Raw genomic sequence first — 17,238 nt, 5'->3', positions numbered from 1 at the left:
GAGAGGTCCAGTTCATCTGCTTCAATTCAGGCTTTGGTGGTTTAATTTTGTTTTCTTTGTTCATTTTAGGAGTTTAGAATGGAAATGGACTATAAACAATGGATAGTTGACTTTGTTAACCAGTCATTACTTCAGTTAAGCACCTGTGATGTGGAAAGTAAGCGCTATGAGAGAACAGAGTTTGCAGAGCATCTCGGAGAGATGAACCGCCAGTGGCACCGGGTCCATGGAACACTGAATGGAAAGGTGAGCTCATGGTCACAGCTTGATGTATGATTTAGCCTTTGCAAAATACCACTTTCTGAAAAATTTTAAAAGACATTTGTGGGACCTCCCTGTTGGTCCAGTGGTTAAGACTCCACACTCCACTGCAGGGGGCATGGGTTCAATCCCTGGTCGGGGAACTAATATCCTGCATGCTGCATGGAGTGGCCAAAAAAAATTAATTAAAAAAAACAAAAAGACATTTGTCTGGTTTACTTACAGTTAAACCTAGTAATCATCTCAATTCTAGCCCCTTTTAAATCCTGTCCTCCATTGGTGCATATAAGAGTTGGACATAGTTTTTATATTTCTTTGCGATTTCTTAGTAGGAAATTGACTTAGGCAAGTGAAGAGGAGAAATGTTATTTAAGAAGATGTCGAGTATTACATGAGGCTACTAAATGGTCAGAAGTTTCGACATTTTCTGTGAAAGTAGATGTTAAAAAGCAGCAAAGCTATTTCAGCTTTAGAAAGATTATAAAAAGGAAGAAAAATGTATATGGCTTCTTGGTGGCTTTTCATTCCATGACCGAAAAGATTAAGCACACTTATTCTTGGGAAAATATTTAATATTTATATACAATAGTGAAAATCGGTTGATTTCTTTATTGTGTGGAGAATGCATACAAATAGATTCATACAATTAAGATTTGATGGACAAAGAACATGAGCAGATAATTCACAAAAGAGAAAATTATAATTGGCGAATAAATATGGAAAGGTTACCACTTTAATTGTCAGACATTTGAAATAAACATTAATAACATTATACACTTACTAAATTAGAAAAACTTAAGATAAAGATAAAAGCCCAAGGCTTTCACATTCAAACATTGCAGATAATGGCTTACATAGCCTTTTGGAAAGCATTCAGAAAATTTCAAGAACCATAATAATCATCTTATCTCTTAACCCAGCAGTCCACTTCTTTTACATTTATTTTAAGTAGACAGTCCTTCAAAAAGGAAAAGATATGTGCACCAAGTGTTCAATTCAACATTATTTATTCGGGTGAAAAATGTAGACTGCCTGAATTTCCAACTCGAGAGAAATAACTAATCAAATTATATAGTGTCCATTTGATGAAATACTGGACAGCAAGTCATGACAGAAAGCGCCTATGGCATATGAAAAGAAGTATAAAACATTATATATACTATGATTGTAACCTCTAATAAACATTGTAAGCATTAAAAATGAGAAGAATCACAGACATTTAAAAAATATTACTTTATTAAATTGATGCATTATTTGTGATATTCTTTATATTGACAGTTTTTAAGTGAGTCTAATGAAGAGAGTCTGGGGGAAAAAAATTTCTTAAGCTTTACATATATCAATAGATGATGCAATGAAAAAATATTGAGTGTTAGCAACATGATTTTGTTTTGTACAGATATTGTGGAACTCCAGAACAGCCAGCTTTCTTATCAGGTTAGCTTTCATTTCAAATGTTAGATTTTTTTTAAAAAGGAGAAAATAATTCATATTTCCTGACTTATGAATCTTTATTCCGAAAGTTTTTGGGAAATCTTGTGCAAAACGTTAGAAATCTGAGAAGAAACAAAATTATCCTATTAAAAATAACATATCACGACATTTACATTTTAAACATGTGGTTTAAAATAAGAAAGTTTTATTTTCTTATTCATAACTGGTAGATACAACAATTAGAACAACTTTTGGAAAGTATCACTGAGAATGAAAACAAAATACAGATTCTGAACAACTGGATGGAGGCACAAGAGGAGAGACTGAACACTTTACAAAAACCTGAAAGTGTGGTCTCGGTGCAGAAGACACTCCTGGATTGTCAGGTGAGAAGACACACAGCACCTGTCCAGTGTGGCTTGGTCAGGCTGTTAGTTACCAAACCTGCCCCAGGGAGCAGGGCAAGCTGCTGTAATTTCTGAGGATTCTCCTCAAAGCCCCCAGCTACTTAACTCTCTTCTATAAAATAGATGTGTCCATGTGTTTTACAGAACTGCAAAATGCTGTTTTTAAATGATAAACAGAAGTATTTTCATGGTTATGGTAGTTCTTAAGAGATTTGAATGCTACTCCTAAGAAAAAAATGTTGGGAGTTCCCTGGCAGTCCAGTGGTTAGGATTCAGTGCTTTCACTGCTATGGCCTGGGTTCAGTCCCTGGTTGGGGAACTAGGATCTCACAAGCCGCACGGTGCAGACAAAAAAAAAAGTTCCACGGGAATTTTGATTTTGATGTTTTCCAGTTTTTGTGTTTTTATTAATTTCTCCACTATTTACAAAATTACTCTGAAGCCTCCATGAGTTTTAGTATTTCTTTCTGTTTCTTCAGAGGAAAATGGTTTTATTTTACCTACTGTGTAATGTGTTCTCAAAGGACTACTTTTCCCTCAGAACCACTGTCTAAATCCCATTTGGGCTGGAGCATGTTGGCTGTGCCCTTTTTTCGTTCAGTCATCATTTGCCAGGTCACTTGGTCTTTGAGGTGCCCTTACCCAAACGTGCGTTTACTCCTCCCTCCCCACCGCCCTGATTGTGTCACTCCTGTTGAGAGCAGTTCCACTGTCCCAGAGCTGTAGACGGCACAGGTTACGTGGGTTCTGCACCGCCTACAGAAAGGCATGGAGCTTCTCACTGTTGGGGCTGGAAAGTCGGCTCAGACCCCTGTTCTACTTAGAAGGTTACAGAATGATACTGGATATAGTATATGGGCAGCAACACCTCCATAAGAGATCTTTTCAGATGGTCGTATCCTGTTTCTAACTACCCACTAGCCATTTCCCTTTTAGAGTGTTTACAGCCACCTCCTGACTGGAAGCTCAGTGCTCTAGCACCCCCAGCCGGCCGCCCTACTTTCACCTGAGTGCTAAGTTACTCAGGCCTGGGATGTCATCACTATTTTCCAGATGGGAAAATGCAGACTTGGCAGTTTGATGACTTAACGCTTGGTCCAACAGCCAGTACAGGGCAGACGTGGAATGGAAACTATATCTCCTAGACTCTTTCTACTATACCATGATGATAAGGACTTGCTACCTAGACGCTTCTAAAATCTAGAGCCATGTAATAATGGAAAGTATTGTAAAACCTCATATTGTAATATTGTAAATTCATATTACAAAATTTCACTGTAAAAATTGAATTGAGAGTGTGATATGATTAAAATGTCTTCTGTGTAATGTTATTAAATTATATACTCTATTGGCATTATTACTTGAAAAGTGCAGACTCCTACCTCTTACCCCTTATTAATTGTTTTGTAATATTGTGCATATGAAAACCTTTTCCTCTTGCCCTTCCAGGATATAGAAAATCAACTTGCAGTTAAATCCAAAGCATTGGATGAATTGAGACAAAGTTACCTGACTTCAGAGAGTGGGACAATGCCATTGCTGGAAGATACAGCATCTAGAATTGATGAGTTATTTCAAAAGAAAAACAGTGTTATCAACCAGGTACTAGAATTCATTTACAGCGTACTATTTCTCTCCACGTATCCTTCTTTTACCTTATTTCTTGTTTGATAATGGACACTCGCTCCATACCAAAAACTGAAAAGTTGCTGTGAAAACTACTGAAGTGAAGTAGAGAAAAACATTTCAGATCTCTCATTTTTTTCCTTCACTGGATACTCAGAGGCAAAGTCACCAAATTCCCACATGCTTGGCAAGCTAGAAGTCCACCTGGTTATCTTTGTTTTGTCTAATGTACTCACACACACAAAAATGTCTCCACCCCCAACCCCAAACCCAGCAGAGCATCTGGCATTGTTTCTTGGCCAGATATACAGGAGCAGTTATGAAGAAGCAGCTCAGATTCCCCACACCCAGGGAGATGCCTCAGGGAGGGCGTGATCCTATCGCATGTAGCCTCTATTAAGCTAGAAGCATGGTCAGCCTAGGGAAAACTCCAGAGGTGGGGAGAAACAGCATGTGGTGAGGAGAAAGCATAGAAGACTGTGGAAGACGTCTGGTAATTGTATGAAAGGCATGTCAAAGTCTGCATTTACCCCTTCTGGGAGGAAGAACACCAAAAGACAAAGGGCAGGCATCCTCAGACACTGCAACTTTGACATTTCCCCACAAATGGAGGGAGAAATTGTAAATACTAACCTATTATAGGTGTGTCCATGTTTCCCAGAGAGTCTTTATTGTGGATTATTTGTCATCTACTAAAATCTACATTCAACCATTTGTTCCAAGGGAGAATTGGGAATAACCCATGTAAATGAAATCCATAGGTGACCCTCAGCCTCATTCTTCCCCCAGGACTCAGGCAGAAAAGTAGGGGTGAGCTTAACATATATATCTGTGTGAGTCATTTGTTAACATATCTTTTGTGAGGCACTGTGCTCACTGCCAAGGGTGCAATGATAAGAAAATAAATGGTTCTTACCCTCAAGATGCTCACAGGCTGCAGGAGGATAGCTGCAATAAAAAGACAGACAGTAACAAGTGTTGACAAGGATATGGAGACATTAAAACCCTCCTACACTGCTGAGAATGTGTGTGTATAGGTTTTTTTGTGAACATATGCTTTCAGTTCTCTTGGGCATATACCTAAGAGTAGAATTAGTGGGTCATATGGTAACTCTATACAGTATTTAACTTCTTGAGGGACTGCCAAACTTTTCTACAGAAGCTGCACCACTTTGCACTTCCATCAGCAGTGTATGAGCATTCCCATTTTTCCATAGTCTCGCCGGTACTAGTTATTATCCAACTTTGATTATAGCCATCCTGGTGGATGTGAAGGGGTATCTCATGGTTTTGATTTCTATTTCTCTAATGACTGTGGATGTTGAGTGTCTTTTCATATGCTTATTGGCCATTTGTATATATTCTTTAGAGAGATGGCTGTTCAATCCTTTGTCCATTTTTGAGTTTGGTTGTCTTTTTATTGTTGAGATATAAGTGTTCTTTACATAATATATAAAGATTTATATACTTGTATATTCTCGATTGTGTCAGAGATCATTTAAATGCTTCAATTTTCAACCTTTCATAGTTATCAAAACACATTAAAGAATAAAATATGGCCACCATTGCATTTCCTCCTGCTTTGCACTTGCCCATCATTTTGGCCAAGCATGACGCTCTCCAAGTTTTGCTTGCTCTCCAGTAGTAACCAGACTTAAGTGCCGGGTAACACAGGTTGACACTTTACATTTATGATGCTTTACAGTTTTCAGAGCATTTTCACAGACACTATTTTCTTTATGTTTTCATTTATTATATCTGTTTCGTGGAGGAAGAAATAGACTCAAGGATTAAATAACTTGCCCAAGTTCAGAAAGCTAATAGGGTGTCCCTGAAATGTATATTCTGAGATGCTGATTCCTCAATCAGTGTTTTTTTCCCTGGGCTCTCCCTCTGTAGGCTGAACTCTCTGTGCTGGGGGCTCTGGTCTCAGGGCTCTTTTCCATTCAGCTACTCTAAAACGTAGACTTCTTTGATATTTCTTGTTCATTGACCCACCCTTCTCACCTTCAGTGAATCACTGAAGCTCCACTCTCAAATTAAAATGCCTAAATTGGATACGGTGGTAGAGTCCTTAGGAGGGGGAAACAAAAAAGATGAGAGAGCCTCTTGTCGATGATTTCCTAAATATGTTTCTACTTTTTGTATAGGTCAATGAGCTCAAGACCTCCATGCAGTCTGTTTTGCAGGAGTGGAAGACTTATGATAAACTCTATGATGAAGTGAATACGATGACGATCCGATTCTGGTACTGCATGGAACACAGCAAACCTGTGGTTTTATCATTAGAGGCCTTGAGGTGCCAGGTGCAGAACCTTCAGGTATATTAACCAGATCTTGGCACAATGCATTATTGGCAGAAAATCTCCAATGGAAGGAAGCACAGAAATGAACACAATTACTGTTATGTTCTCCACAGAGAAACACGAAACAGTATTTTAAACAGCAGCATCAAAAGTATAACTTGAAATTTCAAAATGAATGACATGAACCAAATGAGTGAAACTTGGTACAAGTATACTGTGAATTTTTCTTCATCTTTCATGTCCATATTATTTCACAATTTAAAGGTTTGGGTTTGGGGTTTTTTTTTTTTTAAGTATGCTATTTCAAGTGCTAGCCCCATGAAAGAATGCCTTCTCAGTTTTCTTCTTCACATTTCTGGTAATTTATCCCTGTCCTATTAAAGTTTGAGTGTTAACATTATTGTGGTACAGCGGCAAGTGTTGACCAGCTGCTGCCTTCTTTGGACGAGGCCAGGCTGTTCTACAACTGACATTCCTGCTCTGTTCTCCTAGACTCTTCAAGATGAAGCTGAGAGCAGTGAAGGGAGTTGGAAGAAACTCCAGGAGGTTATTGGAAAACTCAAAGATTACTGCCCCTCAGTTGCTGAAATAATTCAAGAGAAATGCCAAAATACCCACACAAGGTACACTTTAAGATGCAATTTGAATGGTAGAGCAGATATTTTTATCTTAATGACGTGTGACAAATGAAGGGACGTAGGCTGGGTAAAGCCTTCTTAATCATCTGAGATAACTGGTTTCATACTATTCTGGTCTCTCCTGCTTGGAAGGATCTTGTTCACGTAAGATTTAACGTGAAGGCTATTACTTGCCTTGTACAAGTGTTTGGTATAATCAATCTAGAAATGTCCTAAGTACAGCCCCAGTGTAGCCACGTTCAGTGGACATAGGCTAAATGCCCAATGCGATCCTCAAGGGCACCAAAATCAACAGGGAGAAACAGGCTAAGGGGTGGCCAGATGGGCAGTCTGTCTCACTGGAAACATTATAAGGTGGAAGTAAGGGGATGTTAGAATACATCTCAGGAGATATTTGTGAGGTTGGGAGGCATTCTTTGATGAACTACTTATGATAGAAAACTCCTTCTAAGGAGTGTGGCCCTGGTTGATTGTGAGGCTTTTATGTAGCTGGATGGAATATGAAAGTTGGCCCAAAGCTGATTTGTTCCAGACAGTGGCGGAGAGATTAAGCTACGCTCAGTGGCCTTCTCCACCCTTCCTTCCTGCAGATTCAACCTCTCCTATAAACCAATTCTGAACATATGTTGAACAAGGGACACCACATTTATGTACCCTGCAGTGGTGTCCTCAGCCCTAGATCCAGTCCTTAGTGGAAGAGGGGGAGGAGGGAGGGTAAAGATAAACACAGACACGTATCTAATTTCACATACAGTAATGGGGGCCTCCCTCAAAACATATGGTGGTTCAGGTTGCTATTAAAGGGATTCAGTTGTCACCAGTGCACATACACATTCAGTTGTTGGCACAAGAATATATCAGAAGGCATATTGAAAACGACTGAAGAAAATAGCACCAAAATGCCAACAGTAGATATCTCTAGATTAATGAGATGTCAGGTGTTTTTTTTTACTTTCTCTTTATAGACAGGTAGGTAGGTAGGTAGGTAGATGGGTAGACAATCTCAATATAGGTATGGATAGATTTAAACACACGTTTTGTGGGGGGGTGTGAGCATATGTTGTATTTATAATTGGGGAAAATCTTGTTTAAAAACAGGTGGTTCTGAGAAGATTTGTGAAATACAAAGAAGTAAAGCAATTATGCCATTTGTCACCTTTTTCGCCCACTCAGCGGGGTTGAGGATATTGTGAAACAAGCATTCTCATGTGTTTTGGGTGAGAATGTAAATATTATAATGCTTTCAGAAAGCAGTTTGAACATATACCCATAACCTTAAAAATATTTACGTATTTATATTCTTTGACCCAATAATTCTCTAAGAAGTCTAATTTAAGACCAATATCTTGAAATACAGAAAAAATCCTTTGGACAAAGTTTATCTGAGCATTATTTTTGCAAGCAAAAATTGAAAATTATCCCAATATCCATACTAAGCTGGAATTTGGTAATTAAACAAAAAAAGACCATTTATAGACCATTATGTACAGCCATTTAAACTTAGGCTTACTTATTTTTTATTAATGGGAAAATTTTTTTTTTCCCATGGGAAAAATTTTTTAAGTTAAATGGGAAAGAAAGGCAAGATATTACAGTCCACAGTATGGAATAAAAACAAAAATTTTTAATTTCTGCTTTTTTCAATTTTAATAGAATGAAAAATGTATTACAGAAAATAACTTCTTATTTTTCTTATTATTACAATTTTTAGTTTTTGTAGCAGTTTAACAGTGCATATAAATGAGAATCCAAAAAACAAATCATACAACCAATGAATGTGCCAGCACCACAAAATTAGCTGATTTTCATGGATGCAAAAAGACTTTTAATATTTGCAGTTGTTCATAACTTGGTGGTATCTACTCTAAAAGCGAGGTCTCTAACTGGGTTTCATCAACAGCTCTAGTTAAGTTCGCCTGGACTCCAGAGTTGATTTTTAGCCTGGCCCTCCCCCCGCCATGGAGACCAGCTATGTAAATCTGGGGCCTGGGTACTCTGCTGCTGCCTTCCCTCATAGATTGTGTGCTAGCATCCTTTGAGGGCTATGCAATTTTCTCTTCTCATGTGACTAAGATCAGTTTTACCAAGTGAGTAACTTTCTGATGCAAATTGGCCTAAGTAGAAAGAGAATACACAGGAATTAACTTTTCTCTAAAGAACAAATGAAATATTATCAAGTACCAGGTAAGATCTGCCATTTTTTCCTCTCAATCCACAAAGAAATTAGTCCTACACCATCCCGTATTTCTACAAAACATTAAAACATTAGCAAATTTAGAACATCATAGGAAATAAATACCCTTTGCTGAGAAGTAGGAAAATATATTGTTTTTTATTTCTACTTTTATATAAGGAACATGTTGCTTTTGTAATTAGAAAATAAATTTGACATAAACACAATTTAAATAAGGCCTACTTAAAGACCCCCTCTATAAAATAAGAGGCCCTCCCATGAAGAGGAAGTTTCATCAGGCAAACAGTTCAGTACTTTCTTCACCTTTGCCTAAGAGACATGCATCATACAATAGGTGTTTCCTGCCAGTCACAAATTTTGCGGGTTTTGTTGAGAATTATAAAGTCAATGAAGTATCCTAATTTGGAATTCTGTTTATATATTAATGATGGCATTAATTTTGAAAAGACATTAACACGTCTTCTTAATTTATCTGCTCTTAACTTATGGGTAGAGTGTGGGCGCTGTGCTTTTGCTGCAAAGGAAAGGATGGATGGGGTTCCTGTTGTTCATGTTGCCCTGACAGGTGGACGCAGGTAAACCAAGACATTGCAGACCAGTTGCAGAGGGCCCAGAGCCCGCTACAGCTCTGGAAGGCATATAACAGTGCTCACGCTGAAGCTGCAGCAAGACTGGAGCAGCAGGAAGCAAAGTACCAACAGCTCGCAAACATCAACACATCTGGAAACAACCTGGCAGAGGTCCTGCCCCCAGCCCTGCGGGACGTAAAGGTAGGCGTTAAGCCCATTGGGAAAACCAAGGCCAAGACAGCCTGACAGACAGGGCCATGACCCAGGGACTAGACAGACCACAGGGAGGGAGGAGTGGGTCAGGACAGGTGTGTGAGCAGACCATGTAGGACACAGGCAAGACAGGGACGTGTGGGGTTGGGAGAGCCAGGTGGTGGCTCAGAGGTGAGGGCCATGCAGCAGGTAGCTGGGTCAGGGGCACCTGACACCACCTCCTTCCAAATCTCCCCTTTCACTCTAGCAGGAACATCTCTAAAGCCAAAGCTTCATACAAAGTCTCCAATAAAAGCAGAAATATATCAGCTGAATGTGGTCATCTAAGAATAGTAGATGTTGAATCTCTTGATTTAGAAATAATCATGAATAATTATCTAAATAATCTAAATAATTATCTAATCTAAATGAATAATCATTTAGATTCACTACCATGTTAATAAGGCTTTTCTGTGGATATAATGATTTTTAGACTATTATTTAAGAGTTGTGTACTTTCCTCTGTGGTTTTATTCTATTATGTTAATGAATGCCTAGAAAGCAAATACTTTCTAGTTTTAAACTAGGTGACCAGGTACATTTTGTATCTTTTAATACTATAGGTCAAATAAAGAAGTATTAACCAATTAAATTAGAGACAAGAATCCAACAGATATGAACCATATTTCTGAACAACTTCTATCTAATCTGTTGGCATTTGAAAAACAACAAAAACAGAAATTTCACACAGTTGCAATATTTCTGGAGCAGCCCTAAAATCGTCTTGGTCAATGAAATTCTATACTCTCTGCAAATGGATCCATTTATGTCACAAAGTGTCAGGCAGAGGACGGGGTTGGATTGATTCTTAAAATGCATTGAAGCAGATCCTTAAAGTGTTCACTGACTAGAAATATAAAACATAAGACTGTACCCAAGTCATCTCCAGTTTCTGTAAACTAGAAGCCCCAACTCTATTTATCCATGGTTACTTTTAGCTCTGAACTGACAAATTTCAGAACAGCACCAGTGATATCATATAAAGAAGGCTTAGCTTTTTTATCTCTTTAAAATAAACAGTAACAAAAAGCCACACTCACTATTTCAGGGCAGAAATTCTCCTAGATGTTGATGGAGTGGCATGAGTTGGGGATTTTTGTTGGGAAAGGAGGAGGAAATGTTTTGCGATCACTTTTTTCTTCTCCAGGAGCTGCAGCATGATGTGCAGAAGACAAAAGAAGCCTTTCTCCAAGATTCCACTCTCCTGGATCGACTCCCACAGCCTGCAGAGCCCAACACCCACGTGCTCCTCTCTGGTCAAATGCACTCCCTCCAGAGGACTTCCTACTTGGAAAAGATGCTGCTTATGAAAACAAATGAATTTAAGGTCCATCTTAGTTTTCTATTCAACTTGAAGTCTTGGACATTTGCACACTCCCTTCAATTCCTTATATCTTGCGAAGTGATAGTTATTAGTGCTTTGTGGGCTGCACCTTAGGGAAACCACAGAATAAAGATGCCCGAAACATATCTACCATTTGACATGATTCTTCAGTCATGTGATTCTTCAATCACATGGGCAATGGGCAGATCTTAAGCATACATTTCTTCTTTATTGAACATGTTAAAGTGATATATTTCATGCACTGTTCAGATCTCATAGTTATTTGAATTTCCAAGTTGGGTAATTGAGTCATAGAGTAGCTGCTTAAAGCACGACCATTTGTTATGTATTTTATTCACTTTTTGAAAAGCCTTTAGTGCATGAATTATCAAAAAGCTGAATAGAAGGCCATGGGGCTCCAATATCACACAGCGGGGAAAAAATATTTAGCTAGCAGGATTCCTCTAGGTGCCCCTGTCAAGCAACTGATCTTTCCATCCCTGTGAAGGCTTCATACTTTGCCAAAGGCACAAAGTGCGTATCAGGAGTGTTCTGAATTCAAGATAATGAACTGGTTAGGGCTGAAAACAGCTTGGACTTTTATCACAAGGCTGCACTTGATTCTGTTATAGATGCACATGAAAATTGTTTCTAATGAAAACTTCTCTTGTTCTAGTTTGTTCTATCACAGTTCAAGGATTTTGGGGACCAGTTGGACTCTTTAAAAAGTCTCATTACTCATGAAGAAGAGAATTTGGATAAACTCTACCAGCAAGAAAAAGAAGGAAATCCTGACTTATTCCTGGTATTGCCAATATTTGTCATTCCTAAGGGGTCAGGTTCACCATAGAATAAAAAATAAGTGAATTACTGTCATCTATGTGCATCTTAACTCTTGAGCACAGTCATTGATATGCCATTCATTCTTGACCTGTTTTCCCTAAGATCTAGAAAAGTATGACAACATAGGGATCTTTTTATTACACTTTTTTTTTTGCTTTTTTATTTTTTTAATATTTATTTATTTTATTCATTTGGCTGTGGCAGGTCTTAGTTGTGGCACGCAGGATTTTTAGTTGCAGCATGCGGGCTCTTAGTTGTGGCATGTGGGGTTTAGTTCCCTGACCAGTGATCGAACCCAGGGCCCCTGCATTGGGAGCACGGAGTCTTAACCACTGGACCACCAGGGAAGTCCCATACACTTTAAATATATACAATTTATTTGTCAATTATTTCTCTTTTTCAATTTTTTAATTTTTATACATTTTAAAGGTTACTTTCCATCTACAGTTATTACAAAATATTGGCTATATTCCCCATGTTGTACAATACATCCTTGAGCCTATCTTATACCAATAGTTTGTACCTCCTACTCCCCCACTCCTGTATTGCCCCCCCGACTGGTAACAACTAGTTTTTTCTCTTCATCTGTGAGTCTACTTCTTTTTCGTTATATTCACTAGTTTGTTGTATTTTTTAGATTCCACATATAAGTGATATCATATAGTATTTGTCTTTCTCTATCTGACTTATTTCACTTAGCATGATGCCCTCCAAATCTATCCATATTGCTGCAAGTGGCAAAACTTTGTTCTTTTTTATGGCTGAGTAATATTCCGTTGTATACATGTACCACATCTTCTTTATCCATTCATCTGTCGATGGACACTTATGTTGCTTCCATATCTTGACAGTTGTAAATAATGCTGCTACGAACATTGGGTTGCATATATCTTTTCAAATTAGTGTTTTTGGTTGTTTTTGAATATATACCCAGGAGTGGAATTGCTGGGTCATGAGATCTATTTTAGTAATATGCCTCAGTAATTTTAATAGACTTTTAAATCTTGAAGTCTTTACTAGTTAGCTTCAGTGAACTAAAATAATCTAGCAGCTGGCTATTGGGATGAATTGAATTTTTCTGGTTAGTTGAAGATCAAAAAGTAAAATGCCCTATTAAATTAATGGTATAATTTTTTCCTTCTTTATTACCTTAGTAAGTTTAGTATAGTTAACATAGATGAATGGAAGAATGAAAGAATTCTGGATCTTGCACACTCCTAAGGACCAATATTCATAACCTAGATTAAGAGTCAGCAAACTATGGCACATGGTCTAAATGCAGCCCCTCACCTGGTTTGTAAATAAAGTGTTACTGGCACAGGCATGCCCTTCCACCATTTACGTACTGTCTATGGGAGTTTTCATGCTACAAGGGCAGAGTTGAATATTTGCAACAGAGATCATATGGGTCATAAAAGGCTAAAATATTTATGATCTCGCCCTTGACAGTAAAAGTTTGTTGACCCTGACCTAGACTATTGTGGCAGAGTTCTGTAGTGAGAACATGGATATGGTGAAGGATGTTTGCTTAATATATTATTGTCCTAGAGGCTGTCCCTGGAATATTGTCTTAAAGATAAAATTTCGGTGAGTTTGCTTTCCTATGATTTCACCATAATATTGATGTGTAACTACCACGCTTTGCTAGGGTTATTTTAAGGATTGAATTTTCATTTACTTTGTAAATAAACTGCATGTTCTGTTGAAGGTCAAGTTGTTGGCAGACTAAATGGGACTTGAAGGTCCAGAATGGGTCCTTTAAAAAAGAAAGCTCATTTCCATCTTCTTCAAAGACAAAAATCTGAGATCACTTTCTATTTCCTGGGCTATTTCAGTTCTGGCCATGTGTGCAGCTTGTTCTAGAAAAAAGCAGGATTGAGAGATCTGGGTTCAGGTCCGATTCTGACACTAACTAGCTATTTGACTGTGGGCAAGTCGTTTACCTATTTAGGCCCCAGTTTTCCCTCTTCTTTGAGATAAGGAAGATCTGTAGGATTTCTGAAGCCTTTTCATAATCCAGATATCTTATTGGCATCCAAAAATCTGGAACTTAATTTCTTTTTCACAGAATCATGTGCTGGCACTGACAGCCCAGTCACCTGATATTGAGCATTTGAATGAAGTAAGCCTCAAGCTCCCACTTAGTGACGTAGCTGTCAAGACATTACAAAATGTGAACCGGCAATGGATTCGGGCCACGGCGACAGCACTGGAACGCTGCAGGTCAGAACAGCCCAGCTCTCCCATTCTGTTTCAATTAAGGCAAAATTAACAGTTGAGCCCGGTAATGTCATTGTTATATGGCTCTGTTTTGTTTGTTTTTAAACCTTCTTAGTGAACTTCAGGGGATTGGATTGAATCAAAAGTTTCTTTATTGCTGTGAAAAGTGGGTCCAGCTTTTGGAGAAGATAGAAGAGATGCTCAAGGTGAACATTGCTGACAGCCTCCCTGCTCTCCTGGAACAGCAGAAAACGTATGAGGTAAATAAACCTGTGCTCTCTGCCACCTTGGACTCCTCACCCTGGGGCAGGACTCAGGGGAAGAGAGATTAAATAAAGTAAAATACAGAGAGAACCTATCAATCCTCAACCCCTAAACACAGAATATATGTCTTTGAGCAAATTCAGTTGTTGGCTGATCATTTGTAAAGTTCTCACACATTTCATAAATTTCAAAATTTTGTTTTGCTGCTCTATTTTATTAATGAAAGAACTCCCAGATTTTCTACAGTAGGTGGAAGCTTCTAGCACAACGTTGCTTTTGCATAATGCGAACACGGTACCACTTTACCAAGAGCATGTTAAAATACTTCAAGTCATCTTTGCATTTTCACTGAATAGTTTTGTAAAGTATTGAAGCGACCGGTATAACTATAATTGTAGCATTAATAGTTTCACAGAGGAGTTTCCCCATGCTGATGCTGACGTATATTTGAGAGTACTCCTGGTGGTTATAGGCAGACCCTGCATTTCCAAAATGTGCATGATTAGTGCGTTATAACTTTTTAGTGTAACTGATTTAAGTCTGCATTGTTACATTAAGATCATCCACTGAAAATGAAATCTGTCCAGGCAAAGCTGGGTGACTTTGATAAGTTATGAACATCTTAGTTTCCTCCTCTTCAAATGAGTCTGATAGTATTCACTTAAGTCGTAAGGCTGAGGAATAAGTGAGACAATGCATGTTTTACTCAGTGCCTAACAAGTAGAAAAAGCCCAATAATGGGCCTTAGGTGTAGTTATTATTAGACCTATTTGCTTCTAATTATATTCATAGGTACTGTTGTGATGATTAAGCATTTTTTGCAGTTAGCCTCAAATCTTTTGAAAATTAATCACCTCACATATCCTCTGTGAGCTTAGATTTTATTAGGAAATTCACAAAAGCAATTCCCATATTTTAATTCATATACAGATGTTAGAAGCTGAAGTTTCTATAAACCAGACAATTGCTGACTCTTATGTCACCCAGTGCTTACAACTCCTGGACACAGCAGAAATAGAGAAGAGGTAAGCTCTTTGGGACTCGTAATGGTTGTGGGCATGCGGAAGGCAAGGCAGCCGGGTGGGCCTTCCACCATGTGAATCTTGACTACATCAGTGCCTGCGACCACGTCATTGGTACACCACCATGGGGCCGGTCTTCTGACTTTATATTAGGATGGAGTCTTGCTTCATGGCCATAAAAACATCAGGGGCCCTTTTCCCCATGGTAGATGGGTGGGCTTAGCAGACCAGATGCTTTGCAAGCACCCATCCACCTAGTACCATTATCTAAGTTTTTACCCCAAAGGATTTTTCTAAATTGTGTTTTCCTCTCTGCCTTCAGCCTCATGATGTTTTGCTATTTAAAAAATAAATTTCAAAGTGCAGCTGTTCCCAGTAGATAGCTATGTCACAGTTGTGAAAGAAGAGACTTCTTTCTATGCTGTGTACATGAGGTTGGGGTCTCCGGGGAGTTCCGGTCAGGCTGAGCAGAGCCCCTTAGGCAGCCTGGTGACAGTAACTGTACCTGCTTGCATAGCTGCTGAAATTGCCAACAGAGCCCGAGGGGGCCTGGCCTTAAATGACCTCTCCAAATGTCTCCATAGGCATTATTTTCCTCCCCATCATCACCCATATACCTCTGAATCCTCTTTCAACATAACTAAGAAATATAAAACCCATTTTTCCTAGCTCTGAAGTAATAAAATCCAAGCCAATTTCAGGATGATGAACTAGTTTTGATCTGATCAGTACAGCAAAGCATGACTTTTCCCATAATAAATAAAAGGCCTTATTTATCATGTGAAGGACATTGTCTATCTGGGAAATAAATAGTTGAGTGGTTGCAGAAAGCATGTCCTTTATTGCTGAAATTATGTAGCATACAACCCTCAAGTAATCGATAACATTACAAGGGACCTACCTGTTCATCTGTTTCCCATTGATCCCATGTTTAGTTTTCCATAAAGCACTTGGCATAATCTGTGTTAAAACAGCTTAAGGGGCTTCCCTGGTGGCGCAGTGGTTGAGAGTCCGCCTGTCGATGCAGGGGACACGGGTTCATGCCCCGGTCCGGGAAGATCCCACATGCCGCGGAGCGGCTAGGCCCGTGAGCCATGGCCACTGAGCCTGCGCGTCCGGAGCCTGTGCTCCGCAACGGGAGAGGCCACAACAGTGAGAGGCCCGCGTACCGCAAAAACAAAACAAAACAAAACAAAACAGCTTAAGTTTGTTTAAGGCAGTGGTTGTCACGCATGCCAGGAAAATACTAGGCCATGTGCAATTATCTTGTGATAAACACCTTTCACCAACCCACACACTGCCCCTGCCCCAGCCCCAAGTTCCCCATCATGTTTACATTGAATGGTGCTCAGATTTAAAGAAGTGTTTTTCCATGTAAATTGTGCACATCAATAGCAAATCTAAGTTCCTATTACATGTTGATGGTTATTTTTTCTACATGTTGAGGTCAGAATTCTCTAACCATCTATTTTTCCCAAGACCGGAATTTGTTTGGAAGTTCACGAGGCTGAAGGAGAGGTGGCAGAGTGCTGCCCAGGGCGTTCGGCAGAGGAAGAGTGACATCGATGAGCTGGTGAGGCAGTGGCAGTACTTCACCACCTCCGAGGGGGACTTGCTCCGCCTGCTCGCCTACACCAGCCACCTTCTGTCTGCAGTGAAGAGCCAGGACTGCTACAGCCTCCACCAAACAAGAAGTCTGATCCATGAGCTGAAGGTAGGACATGCGCAGCAGCAGTGTGGGAACTGCAGGGTGCTCTTGATTTGGAAGATGGTCGTTCGCCTCAGGTTTTGCATTTTCTGTGACGTTCAAGTGTGCTTTCTGCGATGGGGAGGCCAGCTGGTCATGGGGACCCTACTCAGCCTTAGCCTTGTGGGGTC

The 17,238-nt window shown here is 39.2% G+C and overlaps 1 protein-coding gene across 7 annotated transcripts in view; it reads left to right on the top strand.

Moving 5' to 3' along the window:
- SYNE2 (spectrin repeat containing nuclear envelope protein 2) overlaps positions 1 to 17,238 on the top strand; it is a gene marked incomplete at its 5' end in the record, with an annotated part of 272,663 nt that overhangs the window by 197,994 nt on the left and 57,431 nt on the right. For all 7 annotated transcript variants that reach the window (XM_082648159.1, XM_082648158.1, XM_082648156.1 and 4 more), the window contains 12 exons: positions 70 to 246; positions 1,926 to 2,081; positions 3,552 to 3,704; positions 5,879 to 6,049; positions 6,527 to 6,657; positions 9,432 to 9,636; positions 10,835 to 11,014; positions 11,688 to 11,816; positions 13,923 to 14,077; positions 14,190 to 14,334; positions 15,269 to 15,363; positions 16,840 to 17,074. In XM_082648159.1, the coding sequence (XP_082504285.1) occupies positions 70 to 246; positions 1,926 to 2,081; positions 3,552 to 3,704; positions 5,879 to 6,049; positions 6,527 to 6,657; positions 9,432 to 9,636; positions 10,835 to 11,014; positions 11,688 to 11,816; positions 13,923 to 14,077; positions 14,190 to 14,334; positions 15,269 to 15,363; positions 16,840 to 17,074 (1,932 nt within the window). The remainder of the gene's footprint in view (positions 1 to 69; positions 247 to 1,925; positions 2,082 to 3,551; positions 3,705 to 5,878; positions 6,050 to 6,526; positions 6,658 to 9,431; positions 9,637 to 10,834; positions 11,015 to 11,687; positions 11,817 to 13,922; positions 14,078 to 14,189; positions 14,335 to 15,268; positions 15,364 to 16,839; positions 17,075 to 17,238) is intronic.

This window comes from Grampus griseus (assembly GCF_964374135.1).
Source record: "Grampus griseus genome assembly, chromosome: 2".
Lineage (NCBI taxonomy): Eukaryota > Metazoa > Chordata > Mammalia > Artiodactyla > Delphinidae > Grampus > Grampus griseus.
Note: the sequence above shows the minus strand (reverse complement) of the source record. Positions and strands in the feature narration are given on the sequence as shown.